Source organism: Xyrauchen texanus, chromosome 15 (genome assembly GCF_025860055.1).
Source record: "Xyrauchen texanus isolate HMW12.3.18 chromosome 15, RBS_HiC_50CHRs, whole genome shotgun sequence".
Classification (NCBI taxonomy): domain Eukaryota; kingdom Metazoa; phylum Chordata; class Actinopteri; order Cypriniformes; family Catostomidae; genus Xyrauchen; species Xyrauchen texanus.
In genome coordinates this window covers 41,956,219-41,972,876 of record NC_068290.1, presented here as the reverse complement: position 1 = coordinate 41,972,876, position 16,658 = coordinate 41,956,219, and the positions used below count along the sequence as shown (strand labels likewise).

The 16,658-nt window shown below is 37.1% G+C and overlaps 1 protein-coding gene across 1 annotated transcript in view; it reads left to right on the top strand.

The window, feature by feature from the left end:
- The first annotated feature begins 5,066 nt into the window (after positions 1–5,066).
- ascc3 (activating signal cointegrator 1 complex subunit 3) overlaps positions 5,067–16,658 on the top strand; it is a 275,425-nt gene continuing 263,833 nt past the window's right edge. The window contains exons 1-2 of the mRNA XM_052144464.1: positions 5,067–5,147; positions 5,822–5,937. Of these exons, the coding sequence (XP_052000424.1) occupies positions 5,848–5,937 (90 nt within the window). The 5' untranslated portion in view covers positions 5,067–5,147; positions 5,822–5,847. The remainder of the gene's footprint in view (positions 5,148–5,821; positions 5,938–16,658) is intronic.

The window sequence follows — 16,658 nt, the reverse complement described above, 5'->3', positions numbered from 1 at the left end:
TTATTAAATCCAAGGGTTCAGCTTAAGCACATTGAGTTTGTCTATACTTGTGACTTTGATGAAGATGAGATCACAATCAATGCAGAAAACCAGCTAATTCTGAAGGGTTCACATGCTTTTTCTTGCCACTGTATGTCTTAATGAGTGCAACAGTCTTGGTAATATAAGGGACAAGTTTTACTAAAATTACTGGTTATCACTGTCAGATCACCTAAAGTACAATGAAGTACCATGTTTTTACTGTTTTTGAACATAGACCATGGTGTTCTTTGAGGTACCTTGAGGTGCCATGTAAATACATTGGTACATGAATATGGCAATCGTTCAGTACAGTTATATATCAAGGGATATATACCATCAGATACCATTTACGTTTACTTAGCATACTAAATTAGATTTTTTTTTTTTTTATAAAGCTAATTATAATTATAGACTAGCCCAAACTCCAGCTACCCCTAAATACATTTGTCATGGAACAAGTTCTAGGACCAAAATATATGTTGATTGATAGCAAGCAGAAATCTTTTCAGTCATTGAAAGGGTTTCCAGGAATTGTACAGGTTCAAAGTGGCAAACTATTTAGCTCATGTTTGGGAATTATGTCTGCAAACTACATTTGAACCTCAAATAAAAATTTGGCCAAAAAGAAAATTACATCATATTGAGGAGTCTATATGAATGTTTAATTATGTTGACTTGAAGCCAATATACTGTTATTCTACAGACTTTTTTTTTAGGATTTTTCCAAAATCCATAAATCAAGACTGTTTCTACAGCTTTCAAACTACATCCACCAAAATGGACACAGACTTCTGACTGTTCTGACTCACGTTGCTATAAAATAAATGACTGTGATATCACAAGCAGGCATGGGCGCTCGCTTCTGGGTTCTTTTGAGCAGCAGATGGTGAATGGGCAGTGCTGCAGTTTTACTCTTTTTAGCATAAAGTAATAATTAGGGGTGTGCAGCGAAGCAATTATCTGTATCTATGTCTGTAACTGTTTCTGTGGCAAAATGATCTGTATCTCTATATGTATTTGGATGTAACAAACTAAATGCACGACCAATTTTAAATTGAACTCTATTCCATTTATAGTTTCATATAGCAAATATGCCTTGAATAAGTCATTCAATTATTTATTTTTTATAATAATAAAAATAGTAATTATTAGTAAATATAGTTTATTATTATATTAGTATAGTATTATTATGATATTATTTATTTTTTCTTACCAGATAAAGCTCATTTTTTATTATGAGGCAGATTGCTCTGCCTCATCATCCATACTGTAAAAAAAACACAATTTATATTTATTTGGATTAATTGTGCAGCCCTCATATTCACAGAGGTCTGGCCTAGATCTGCCGCTGTAAAGACCCAGTAAAATCAAAAATAAGGTTTTGCTGCTTTTAGTCCAGATCTATCAGTTTTAAGGTAATCTATAAACTAGTGTACTTCTAAATATTGGCAAAATTCATTTTCAGAAGATATAAGCATTTAAAATCTGAAGTCTCTCTCTTCCGGCTAAAAAGACTCAGGATCATCCATGACATCACATAGAGGTTCAGAAACCTTGTCCAATCAAATGTTTTCTAGAATGAGAACGCAACCTCCCCCTACAACTGTACAACTGGGGCTGATCATGCCTTCGCAGGGCACTTTGAAGGAAGCACAATCCATGCTGTAGGGTTGTTCCGAACAGAATTTATAATAACAATTGCTTAAAAAAGTGAGTTCTGTCTGTCTGTTATCACCTTTCAGCCATCTGAAGCTCTCACAGTGGAGGGCAATTGTCTTTGAATGGAATAGGGCATTGGGAAGATCACTTCTGAATGGGATGTGGGAGCTGGATGGGAACAGTTCCCGGAGTTTATTTATATTTTATGTGCAGCCAGAGAGATCTTGGGATGATCAGCTGAAATAATTGTTCTTTTTTCTTTATGCTTAGTGTATTGTGATACAAAACATGGATATATTATCATCATCAGCACTGGACTTGCACACCGGCTCCAGCCTTGTTGTAGGCAAAGACTGCGATGTGCTGTGTGTTTGTGGGCTGGTTATGGATTAATGATGTCAGATCATCATTCGGTTTTCAAAACTTTTGAGACTCTGACACAAGTCACATGGTGGAAATGTGTGTGTGTGGCTGTAAACTAAAGCCTATTGGCTATTTTTTTTAAATGGGACGAGTGCAGAGGCGGATTATGACTAGCACCCCCCAATAAATGCTTATAAAGCATTGGGATTCAGTTTTGAGATTTACAGTATGTTTTGTAGTAGAAAGACCTCTTATATGTCAAAATATCAAGGACGATTTTATTCCTCATGACACAACTCCTGTAAATGATTGGTCTTCATCAGTGTTGGGTGTAATGCATTACTAAGTAATTAATGACTGTATTTAGTAAGGGATTACTCTTTATTTTGCAGTAATTTGATTAGTTACTCTAATGTAATTGAATTAAATAGTGTATAGACTCTAGAACAATTCTATATAAAACAAAAGTGAATTTAAAATCGATATTTAACGTCTTATGTTAAAATAGATGTTTTCTAATTTAATGCAGCCCCCATAAATTGCTTGGCCAGTTCATGAATAATTTATTCGATTTTATATAATTTATTTGAATTAATTAAAAGAACAATTTCATGTTTCCTTGTATTTTTCATCTGGTCGGGGTTGATAAGGGTTTTAGAAAGTAATTAGTAATAATTAATGCAATTAATTTTCAGACAGACTAATTAGTACACTAATCTAATTACACTCTAGGAGATTAATAATAATTAGTATTTAGTAATTAATGACTTTTTAGAGTAACTTTCCCAACACTGGTCTACAATAAAATAAGTTTTTGCAGTTCAAATATTTAAAAATGTATATGAATATATATATATATATATATATATATATATATATATATCAACAGCAGCTGTGGGTCAAATGGGTATTAATAGAGCAGACAATGACCGTGATCAGTAAAATATCGTAAATTATGCCAAATCCAGAGTTTATCTTGATTCACCGATCCTGATGGAAACCTCCAAGAATCTGTTGGAAACAACACAAACAACATTTTTGGGGCATTTGCAGCTCAGTTTGGGTGAAGTGCCCATAGACAGCAGTTCTTTTAAAGTAGGTATAGCTGCAGGACAGAGACCTCCAAAAGGGTGTGGAATCTCCAAAAGAGGGCGGAGTAAAACCAAAGGGGGCGTAGCTACTCCAGAAGGGTTAAGGTTAGGGAAAGGGTAAGGTTAGGGGCTCCCTATATCAGTTTCAGTTTTATTTTTTTTAAAAGGTGCTTCATTAGCATGACAAACAGTATTACATTCATATTGCCAAAGCATTCACAGCTGAGCTGCATTCAAATAAAACAGTGCAAAACAATGTCTAATATAAGAAAAAACTAAAAAACAAAACTATATATGTATTCTTGATAATGTTAAATAATGAAAATGTACACAAGTTTAAAGTTACACATAAATGAAAAATACAATATTACTAAAAAACTACAACAAGACAAAGTATGTTGGAGATGCAGACTCAGGTCAGTTCACTCACTGTCTCTCATTCTTCTGTGGCAGACAGACACATATTGTGCTGCTATCACACAGCAGTCCTTGTATTCACCTGATAAGAATGGCAGTTTTTTATTGTTTGTTAAGTGGTCAAGTGTGCTTGGAATATGTTTAATTTTGTGTTAAAATGTTCCCAGATGTCTGTGTGTATTTTGTGCATTCTGTTAGAAAAAGCAGTTCTGTCTTGATTTTGTTTTGATCACAGTGTGGACACAACCTTTCTTCCCATGTCTGCCCGTTTCTATAGTGATGTTGTGCCCACTGAGTCCTTGTCAAGACGGCTCTCAGTTTTTTTTTTTTTTTGTCTGTCACTGTGTACAGATAGTGTGCCATGGACAATTCTGTTTTTAGGGCCAGATAGCGTTGCATTTTACTCTGTTGTTGTGTTTGAGTTTCCCAATAATGATATAACTATGTTTTATTTGTGCTGCAATTTGCCTGTATCTAATTAGTTCTACAGTATTGTTCTGGTGGTCTTCAGTGTGATGAGGGTTAGTAGATGTTGGTGAAGCATCAGGACTAAAGCTCCGGACCAGCTGAGAGAGGGGATTGGTTTTGATGCTCAACTCTTGGTATTGCAGGGCTTTATAATGGTATGAGTGGGGGTCACTGAGTTTTAGATGTTTCCAGAATTGTATTGCCTGTTTTTGTATTTTTATAATTAGTGGATATTTGCCCATATCTGTAATGGTGATTTGGAGCTCACACCCCTTTTTGGAGTCTTTCAGCGCTGAAAAAAAAAGTGTATCGCACAGCGGACGATCAAAAATCCAAGAACTCATATCTAGACTTTTTTTTTTTGTTTTATCTGAAAGTCTACTTGCATGCACATTCAACATTTCTGCAACAGGTGCTGGATCAAGGCAAAAAGCATTGAAATAAAAATAGATCTGCACACTGTTTAACTAATCCCTTTTATTAATTTTCAACATTTTTAAATGAATAAAAGGGAATAATTAAACAGTGGATCCACTTCACTTTTATTTACTTGACAAATAAACATTGATTATATTATTACCCTTTGTTAAAGTTAAATAAAGATGTCGTTAATTATTCATTACAGTATATAGAAATGTGTATTACGTAATTAAAATTGTATTTATGTAAATGTGAGCCAGCATTCATTAACTATGCATATAAGGCTGCGTCTGACAACAGGAAAATGCTGCCTTCGGGGGCTATATACCGAGTCAAAATGAAAATAAGGTGCTTTTCACACTGTTCTGAGACCAGTTTCCTTTCATTCAAAACATCTGCCAGTTAAGACATTAACTGATAATGTAGAAAGTCAGTTGCTTACGTTTTCGGTTGCAGCCATAATTTACTAATAAAACGTCATTTTATTATGTATTGATTTGTACTTCCTTGTTATTTCCGCGTATGTGTAGCTGCTGGATATTGTAGTCCAGAGACCCGCTGTCAGCCGTTGCAGCCAAGCATGTTATTATATTAGAAAACTACAATAACCATACTACACTGCGCTGTAAACGCTGCCGCATGTTCGCCGGCTGACGCTGTTTTGAAGGGTCCAGTTTTTCTTTAACTTTCGAATCTGTCACTGGTCAGGTATAATATTCATATTCATACCAACTTATGTTGATTTGTGTTTGACGTGGTGTTGAAATACACGGGTTTGAGCATTAATAAGACAAGTTAGCCCTGTTGTGATGCTTCAGATGAGTTGTAATGTTTTCTAAGTCAGTATTTATCGTTAACACGCTTTATATTATTCCGTTTATAGACCCTGACACGTGTATGTGCTATTGTGGTTATTAAAAGTTCATTATATGAACATCATAACTCATAGGGACATGATTGATATGGTGTAGAGCAGTTTCTAGAAAAGGACTTGGGCACCAGACATTTATGCAAATTGTTGAATTATATAATCAAATATGAAAACAAATGTAAATTAGTTTAAGGAAATATAGCATAATTTTTCATGTTTGTTAGGTTCATATACTGTTCAAAATAGCATTGTGACACTTGTGGTGGTCAAATGTTAGATCTAGCTTGATTTGTTTGCTAATGACACTTGCTTTGATATTTTGTGATTATTGCAAAGACATTCAGACATTTTAAAGTGTGACTTAATTGTCAATACTTTTATTTTGGCCTGTAAAAGTCTAGTTTTTTTGTCGGTTAAGAGCACTTTAAAATATGAATCACTGCATACGTTTTGCAACTCTAGAGACACATAAAGCAACTGTCTATATTAATATTTATCATGTTTTCTGTAGAAACAGATCAGACGGCGTGTAAGGTCATGTCTCCCCCTCGCCTCACTGGGGCGCTTCGTTCCTTCTCTACTGTCAGCAAACAGGATGATTTCACGCAAGACGTTTGTGACCTTAAGGTAACACAAAATGATTAAAAAAATTTCTCCAGCAGTTTTGAGTTTGTGTGCATGGTAATGGATGGGCTGAAAAATACTTTATTAGTGTGTGAATGCAAAACCGTCTAGCCATGCGAGCTGAATTTCACACGTTTTTGCACTCCGAAATATGTCAGGCTGAGTTCGGAATTGCATACTACCAATAATTCTCGTACTACTGCCATATTTGTCTATGGCAGAAATAGTAGGATTAGTGTGATACTATGCAATTCCAAACTCTGCATCAAACTGCAATTTATAGCACAACAAGAGTACATTGTCTCAAGCATTGTCGCAATGAGTGCTGTCAACTTAGTTTTTTTTTTGGCAACGTGGAAGCGTTTCATCACCTGCAGTTGTTCAAACTGTCAGATAGCCACGCCCCCAAGTAACTCCATTGGTTACCATTGGTTATCATTGTTGGGGCAGGTCTAATTGGGTCCCTCAAAACAAAAACAGGATTTTTTTATAGCCCCACAGAGACACAGTGTTTACAGTTTTTGTAAAAATTAACCTATGAATGGCTTACTTATAGTTATCTCTGTATATTAAGCTGGAATAGGAGAAAATATTTTAACACTGACAAAGTGACATATTTCAGCTTTAAATTAGAACATAAATAATACACTGTTCTGAATGGATTGTGCCAAAAATTAAATCTATAAGCTGGTATAAATAATGCCTTTTACTTGAAAGGCTAATAAAGCCTTAGAAAACATATACCGAAAAGCAAAATTGAAACCTCAATGAAATCTGACAATTATTGCTAAAAATAATTTTAATTGTAATAATTTCATTGTCAATCAAATGTGCTGTCGTTATGAAGGTATAATTGTACCTGCTCTCAGTGCTCTGATTTTAAACGTTTTAAGTGCTGGCAGCCCTGTATTGGCACTAATGAAAACATTATCCTCATAGTTTTTGAGTTTCCTCGTTTAGACAATTTACATTTGTTGAGGCAAGAATCACGATAACTTTTGCTCACACTTGAGTTGGTGATTTGAACAAACCCCTAACCCTCAGTATTAAACTTCTGTATGTGACAGTTTGTGCTTTGGACATGAAGGATACATCACATCAGTGGTGTTTTCTCTGAAGAGGCAAGAGAGGTAGTGCCGCCAAAAAATTGCATATTAATAAAACAAATAAAATATCACAAAATGTGAGCTGAATTACTGTGTATAGCAGTTATATAGTCGGACAGTTCTCACGTCTCGTTGTGGATGAGCTGCCTACGAGATCAAAGGCAGATATTGTGTGATTCACGCTCATGTGCTTTGTTGCTGATAAAGTGGATGTAATTTAATTCTGTTGCTTTTAAATAAAAAAAATTTACCTGTTATTTATTTTCGGTCTTTTTAATCCATTTTACATGAATAAAGACACTTTTTTTTGTTGGAATGCCCAATTCCCATTGCGCACTAAGTGCTCGTGGTGGCGTAGTGACCTCAATCCAGGTGGCGGAGGACGAATATCAGTTGCCTCCGTGTCTGAGACCATCAATCTGCGCATCTTATCACGTGGCTTGTTGAGCGCGCTACCGCGGAGTCCTAGCACATGTGAAGGCTTCACGCTATTTTCTGCGGCATCTACGCACAACTCACGTACCCCACTGAGAGCGAGAACCACATTATTGCGAGCACAAGGAGGTTATGTGACTCTACCCTCCCTAGCAACCGGTCCAATTGGTTACTTAGGAAGCCTGACTGGAGTCACTCAGCACACCCTGAATTTGAACTTGCGACTGCAGGTGTGGTAGTCAGCGTCAATACTCGCAGAAATACCCAGGCCCCCAAATAATGACACATCTAAAAATAAAAATGTAAGTATTTAATGAAAATTATAACAATCACAAATCCCATTCAGAGATTGCACTGTAGGAGTGTTTGGAATAATCACACACTTTTTATTTATACACTTAAAAATATGACAATCTAAAATTTTTGAAGAGAACAAAACAAGCAAGTCTTTTCTGTCGTGTTGCAGTTCGCACAGCTGGTAGAAAGCAACTGCGCAACCTCCCTCCAGAGACATGCGGCCGCCTCACTTTCACTGGAGTATTTTTGACATGCGTTGCCGTGACATCACACCAAGTCAGACAGATTTCTAACCATGCACTTGCCGGTGGTCACAGTGATCTGTTCTGCGGAGAACTTGCTCATCTCAAACAAGCCTATTGCCTCAACTTTGCACTGATTCATTCAATACGCCGACTCGCCACATTCGGTCACGTTCAAATCAAATGAACTTAAAATGACTTCATCAAATGATCTGTGATACGGTTTTTAGTAGGTCTGCACGATGTATCGAATTTATCGAAATATCTTAAATGTACATATCAAGATATGGATATCACAAGGGCTTACAGTAATGGAAGGATTTTAATACAGTAATGCACAAGGTGATGCAGATAACAGAGAATAGACTGTGAGATTGTCGCACTAACTCAAATGATGGAGCTTGTCACATTTTGTGCATCTGTAGCCATAACCGGCCCTTTCCTGTGCTTTCACTCTGTGTTTTGTATGTGTGTAGATAATAATGAGACCAGACATGGTATACAAACTCAAACATGGCTTGTATATTGGCCGCCGTAAGTCTGTGCGCGTTTATCAAAGGATTGGGTTAAATGAATGCATTGCCCAGTGAACTCATTCCTGGTTCAAGTTCAGCGCAGACTGACAACAAGCTCGTTTAAACATAGCAGAAAGCGGATGTGTACTGCGAGCGCTTTTGGACATCATTTTCAAAATAAAAGTCCAACATTGAATTAACCAAATCTACAATTAATATGAACATACATTAAAGTGTAAAAATACAATATTTGGGTTATCCCAAAATATGGTGAAATTACTGGAACTTTATATTCATATGCATTAAAAAGAAAAAATCAATTATATGGTATAATGGATAAACTAAATGTTGGACACAGTATGCAATTTGGAACAAAAGACAACTCTGTTTGTGATCTCTGGGATAGATTGTCCTTTTCTATTCCAGTAAACTTCAGTTTACAGTATTTGGCCAGTGGTAGTTTCAGTGTTCCACATTCTAGTGTCATTCATAGGCTTATCATATTGAATATCGCATATTCCAACAACAACTCGCATATCACATTTTTCCTCCATATTGAGAAGCCTTAGATTTAGTGAGCACTCGTTCCTAAACGTACAGTCCTGTGCCATCATAATAAGGTAACTATAAAAGATTATAGGCAAACAGCTAAAGGATACTTTTACATCCTTGTTGCAGTATTAATAAAGGTATTATTTTCGAAGCAATGTAGACATTTTCATTAGTGCATCAGGGGCCTGATGTATAAACGGAGCATATGCACAAAAGTGTTGCATATGCCACCTCTCACACTCATGATGGTATTTATAAAACATAAATGTGACATGAACATGTGCTTACCGGCAGGTCCGTCACACGAGCACTACCCCTTGTGTACGCACTGTTTTACTGTGTTTGGTCAATTTGCATTACAGCTGGCGAAAGAGTGCGTTTAAGAACGAGTAATCTTTGACGGATTAGCAGATGTGCCATCCTGTCTACAGATAGATTGTGGAAATCTAATGTTGCCAATTGTGTGAACTTTAGTAGTTACACTTAACATGAATAATTGATAAATGCATTATACTTCTGTCCGCAAAATCAACATGTAAGCAATTAAATGAATGTAGTTAAATAAACGCAGCTCTGAATGACAATGGCAGCATTAGCGCTTCTATAAGACTTGGCACAAGGATGGATCAGGAGGGAGAATGTGTTTCGGGACCACACTGATTTTTTTGGCACCTGATGGTGACTGGCCTATATGTATAAGTTAGGTTAGGTTTACGCTTTATGCACTGAAAAATATATGATAATATACACTTGATAATATGCTAAAGTTAGGAAAGTCGGTGAGCTAACCAAAGGTTTACTTCTATATCTAATGTTGTGATATGGATTAAAAGTGGGCTTAAGGTCATATCTCAATATCTAGCGCCATTTTATACTGATTATATCAGCCTAGAGATATTTATCATTCTAATTAATAGCCAAAACAGTGTTTGTCTCTGTGTAATCTGATGTCCTTCCGTTTGCACTTCATTTAATCCTGTTTGTTTGACCTTGTGATTCAAAGTGTATTTTATGTGCTTTGAGCGCTCCGTTTCTGTATAATCTGTCTCTCTTGACTTTGCTTTTATTGGGATTTTGAGGCAGTAGAAGGCCACACCTCAGCTCAGCTTCAATCGTTTCCCCGTCTCAAAATTCAAATCTTCTTATCGGCACAGCCGCTGTTCTAAGACAGAGAGCAAAGGGTGCAGGTTTATCCAAGCACTCGCTCTATGAGTTTTAGAGGGCACTAAAGTGCTGATACAATGGCAGGGTGTTAATTTACTTATTGCCCCGGTGACATGACCTATTGAGTACACTTCACATACTGAAGCGCTTATTCAAATAACCTTCTTACTGTATCCTTCCAGCTGTGTGCAGTGTGAGTGTTTCATGAAGGTTTAACAATATTTGAAGCCCCTCATTCTGTCTGCAATTTTAACTGCTGAAGAATCTAAAAATTCTACAGTATTCAAATAGGTTAATTGGTTAACTGGTAGTTACCTTAACGTATACAGTAAAAAAGTTTTTATTATTTATTTAACAAGAAAATACATGTAATTTTACAGTAACGTATATAAAAATGTGTTTTTAGATGTAAAATGTATGATTACCATAGAATTAACTGTAAAAATATATATTATGTTTAACATGATAATACATACTTTTTTGGTAAACAATTGTTAAATTACGGTGAAAAACAATAACTGGGCGTTCCCTGCATATCCCATCATATTGAATATTTATGGGAATAGTTATGTTTCTTCTTAGTTTTAATATCAGTTATGTACATTGGGGTGTTTTGTTATATTTGATCTAGTTTAATTAATTGTTATTGTATTATTTTACTGTCACGTGTTACCCTGATGGTGTTTTGTGTTTGTGTGAGTAACACTTGGGAATTAATTTTTCCCTCTTATTGCAAGCAGTCCAGACACAGCAAAGCAACCCCAAATCGTGATGCTACCTCCACTGTAATTCATCGTTGGGATGATGTTTTCATGTCGGTGTGCTGTGCCCTTTTAACACCATATATTGTGCTGTGTGTTCTTCTCAAACAATTCAACCTTAGTTTCATCAGTCCACAAAACATTTTTCCAGTATCATTGTGGAGTGTCAAGGTCTTTGGCATATGTAAGGTTCAAAGCGATGATTTTTAATTTTGTGGATCTTGTCTCCCCAATTTGGCATGCCCAATTCCCAATCCGCCCTAAGTCCTCGTGGTGGCGTAGTAACTTGCCTCAATCCGGGTGGCGGTGGACAAATCTCAGTTGTCCGTCAATCCGCGCATTTTATTTTGCTTCCTTCGTGGAGTCCTACCATGGACACCATGGCTGTTTAATGTTTTCCTATAGTAGACTCATGAACAGATGTTAACCAGTTCCAATGATTCCTTCAGTCTTTAGCTGTCACTCTAGGGTTCTTTTTTCCGAATTGAACATTCTGCAGTGTGCCCTTTGAGTCATCTTGGTTGGACGGCCACTTCTAGGGAGAGTAGCCACAGTACTGAAGTCTCCATTTATTACACAATTTGTCTAACTGTGGACGGATGAATATCTAAGCTCTTCAAGTTAATGTCGTAACCCTTTCCAGCTTTATTCATAGCAACAATTCTTGACCGTAGGTCTTTTGATATCTTCTTTTTTTGTTATACATGGTCCATGTCAGCAGAGGCTTCTTGTGAATAGAAAACTCAAAATGTTTGAGTGCTATCTGTAAGTCAAAGTCTAACCTACACAACTCCTGACTCTAATAAACTTTTGTTGACGTGATTAGCCTAGGTGTTCACTAACTATTTCCAAGCACTATGAATGTTTAATGGGATGTGTTCATTTAAAAACATGAAATATTGTAATTGTGTTTTGTAAGCTTAAGGACATTGTGTTTTGTCTACTTGTGACTGAAGATGAGATCAAATTTTGTTACTACATTAATGCTGATTCCAGCTGATTCCAAAGGTTTGCATACTTTTTCTTGCCACTGTGTGTGTGTGCGTATAATATATATATATACACACACACCGATCAGCTACAACATTAAAACCACCTGCCTAATATTGTGTAGGTCCCTGTGTGCCTCCGGGGTACCCTTCTTCTTGGTGGTAGCTCGTGAAAGGAACAGTGTCATGCTCCTTTCCTCCATATTGCAAGGGTCTTCTCCTTGGGCAAGAGAAAATAACCCTTAAGCCCCCCTTACGAGGGTTACAATTTTCTTGATTATACCTTTTGCACACACCTTATCCATCTAGATGTGCTAAAACCATCCTTCATCTCCAGAGCAAAATAGATCCTCAGTATCCCAATGCTGTTTCAAAGGAGCAATAAAAGGGGTGACTTATTTGCCATAAGTTGCGACCCGTGTCGGTGGAGGAAAAGGTCCTGGTGCCTGAGAAATATGGTTTGCTGCAGCTGCCACTGTTTCAACACTGTACTTTGGCTCATACTTCACCTAGACAGGAGGTTGGAATGGCGCACTCCAATCAATCGGCTGGTCAAGACATGCTCCGATAGTTCTGTGATAGCTCAACAACTGCTAACTTTCCAGGATCCCCAGTAAGCGTTGGCTAAGGGTCAATCGAGTGGATAGAGCAGTTTACAGTTTGCTCTACCTGCTCGAGTATATCATTCTTATAGCCCTGATGCAATCTGCTGGAATTCTGCGGCACTGTGTATCCCTGTTTTTTGGGTTCCAAGGTGGGTGGGGAACAAGGATGATGAAACAGAAAACCTTTATCAGGGATTAAACACATTTCCAAAAAAGATGTTTCTAGACTTTGATACAGACTGCATTATGCATGAGTAAATGTTTACTTATGCCAAATAGTGAAGAGTGGACAAGGTTCATAATCATTGAAGCAGTATCACCAGATTTGCCAATCACTAAACTTTCTCCATTTGCTATACATATGGGTGTCACAGGAATAGCAGGAACAGTGAAAGAAGTGAAAAAGTTACCTGGACAAATTCTAGTAAAAATGCAAATGCAGAGAATTTACTACGAGCAACACTACTCGCTGGAGTTCAAATATAGACACCACCTCATCCAACATTAAACTACAGCAAAGGAGTGATCCGCACTAAAGAATTGGATGATGTATATGAAGATGAAATTACCCGTCAGCTCAAACCCCAAGGAATTGTAAATGTGAAAAGGATAATAATTAAAAGAGAGGATTGAGTTTTCAAAACTGTTACATCCTCACTTTTAAAAAGCCTCTTCCCCCAGAAATAATCCAAATCAGATATCTGAATGTCACTGTGGATTTATTTGTGCCCTACCCAGTGCAATGTTTTAATTGTCTAAAATATGGACATGGGTCAAATAGTTGCAAAAATAAAAGCATCTGTTGCAAGTGTGTCGAAGAAGACGTAAACTTGGAGAGCTCCCAAAAACCACCCAAATGCTGTAATAGTACAGGAGTCCATTCGGCTGCATCAAAATAATGTCCTACATGCATCAAGGAGAAGGACATACAGAGAAAAAGATGCACAAAGAACAGTTACACCGAGGCAAGGAAAATGGTAGATGCTGTCCCTCCTTTTACACAGAGTAAAACATATGCCTCTGTTGTCAAGAAATCTGTCAAGACCACAGAATGCCAAATAGAATTCACCTGGATGCACAAAGATAAACCCCAAAGTATTAACAGCAATAAATCTCTCCCAAGGACCAAGAATACAGGAACTCAAAGTGATTCTACCTCAATCAATACTCTGTCTAATCAGAACTCGACAGAATATCAAACTACAAATTGAAATAAAAGAAAATTGAGTTGTTCGCAAGCAAAAGACAAAGTAGCAAAAACAAAACGCACCAAAGATGTCGAAATGAAAGAAAGGGATAGTCGGAGTAGAATTTCATCCCCAAAAGGACAAATATGGGGAAATATTCGTATTTTTCCTATGTGAGAATGGAAAATATTTTTATTTAATGGAACTATTGTGTATTCGGCAAATTTTGCAGAGTTGCAACGCTTGGTTACAAATCTCACCCCCTTGGTTTTTGTCTTCAGGAGACAAAACTACCACCAGATTTGACCTTCTCTTTTAAAAAGTTTACAATTTTAAATATTTCTGGTCCTACTAATAGATAGATTTTTGGTGGAACAGCCATTTCAATCAGAAACGATGTGATTCATAGTCACATCAATATGAGCAGTAATTTACAGATAACAGCAGTGCGTTTGACCCTGCAGAAAACCATTACAGCATGTTTCATATACATTCCAACTAATCTTACTGTAACACAAGCACCTGGATGGCCTAGTAGCCCAAATTCCTTCTCCATATATACTCATGGGAGACTTTAATAGTCACAAAACTCTATGGGGAAATACCCATTGTGACACCAAGGGAAAGAGGATAGAAAAATTCCTAGACAATCACTCCTTATGTATTCTAAATGATGGATCGAGCACTTACCTACACCCATGGCACGGAACGTACTCGGCAATTGACCAAACAATTTGTGAGCCTAATTATTTTTAGACATTTCATGGAAAGTCTGGCATGACCTATGTGGTAGTGACAACTTTCCATTTAACATTAACCCTAAAACGAAGAGAAGAAGCTCTAAGAATACCAAGATGGCAGTTTAAAAAAGTTAACTCATATAATATTTTTTAAACACTTTGTTATGAAAGGTTTAATGAAGCCTCTGGAGATGATCCAGATGTTATTAAACACTTCACCAGCACACTCATCTCCATAGCAAATGATACCTTTCCAAAAACATCAAACTCAAAATGCAAACGGATGCCATGGTTTGATGATAAACGCAAGACGGCTATAAAAGAACAGAAGAAAGCTGAAAGATTATTCTTCAGAAGGCCAACAAATGAAAATCTTTTTAAGGTTAAAATAAGTAGGGCACAAGCTTGAAGAATAATAAAGTAAGCTAAAAGGAAAAATTTGGGACAATTTGTATCTGGTCTGACATCAAGTACCTCAATAAAAAAGGTCTGGAATGATGGAGCTCAAATTCAGCACTTCAAATATCAAGACTATATTCTAACTTCAAAACAAGAGCTTGCAAATACCCTAGCAGAATCTTTTGAAAATAACTCCTCCATTGAAAATTGCCTTAATGCCTCCCAAGTTTTCCTAGCACAGGACAAAAATAAAGGTATACATTTTTTATCTAATAATAAGGAACCCTATAATCAACTGTTCACAATGGAAGAATTGATACAAGCTTATTAACAGAGCACTTGATACGGAGGTTGGATCAGATGATATTCACTATGTGTTTTTAAAAAATTTGCCTCAAAACTCTATTTGGATATATGGTAATATTCCAAAAAATAATGAAAAGAATGAATGAAAAGAAGCGACAATCATTCCCATCCCAAAAGCAGGAAAAGATCATAATGACCCCAACAACTACTGCCCAATAGTTGCCCTGACAAGTTGCTTATGCAAAACCATGGAGAGTGTAGGGCTCACAGTTTAGGAGCGGGTTTGGTTATTAGCAATAAATAATAATTATCATAGATAATTATTAAAATCAATAGAACATTGATTAGAATCAATGTTAGCTTTTTTTTTTAATCCTTTAAATCAACAATCATCAAAATCAATAGAATATTAATTAGGATTAATGTCGACGGGGCACCACCCTGGAACCGCGTGCGTGCATGTGTGCGCATGTGCGATGCACACAAAATGGCGGATGTGACTCGTGGAGAGCACGTCACGTGAGATTCGGCCAGAGATTATGGCTGCGAATGTGGGCGGAGAGAAGCCAGTTAATTGCGTCTGTCCGTTTACAGCGTGTCTCTGCTTGCATGATAACCTGGGGACAAAGCTGAGCTTTATCACAAAGTTATCTACTGATTCTCGACAGCTGGTGGAGGAAATCAGTGACGTCAACTTGATTGAAGAGGGAAGGGGATTCTTCTTTCTTCACTTCTGCAGGCAAATGGATGAAGATTGCTCGGCAGTCTTCTTCGGATCCGTTACAGTGTTTGTGGAACACAATGTAATCTCAACTCGTCCAGCAAGATCGAGATTGTATGGCCCCAGTTCCAAATTGCACGCTTACTTCCTTGTGCAATGAGGCAACACCTGAGAGCAGCGATTAACTGCGTCTATGCACGGCGAGCAAAGTCACTGGAAGCAAGGTACCGAATGATTTCCGAGATATTTCTACTCCTGATGACATCATAGTTGAGGTGCGTTCTGTTGAGTGCCTCATCCAATAGGAGTTGAGAGTTCGATCCTTTGGAATTTCACACAGTTGTAAAGTGAGCAAGGCTTCTTGGGATTTGTAGTCTGTTTGTACTCCCTTTGTCTGATTTTGGCACGCTTTTTATCAGCATGATTTATGACTGTTTTTGTGGGCCTCAGTCAGGCTTTACGACTGTGTTAGGCCTGCCTTTGTCTTGTATCTGAATAGATGAGGCCCAACAAGAGGATGGTTAATGAACGTCTAGTATGGATCCTGGGATCGCAACATCTCATTAGTAAAGTTCAGTGTTGCTTCAGAAAAGGAATAGCACTGTAGATTACCTCATCAGCATTGAAGGCTACGTACGAGATGCTTTCATCATGCAGTGGCAGTCTTTTTTCACTTGGAGACAACACTTGGAAGTTCGGTATTTT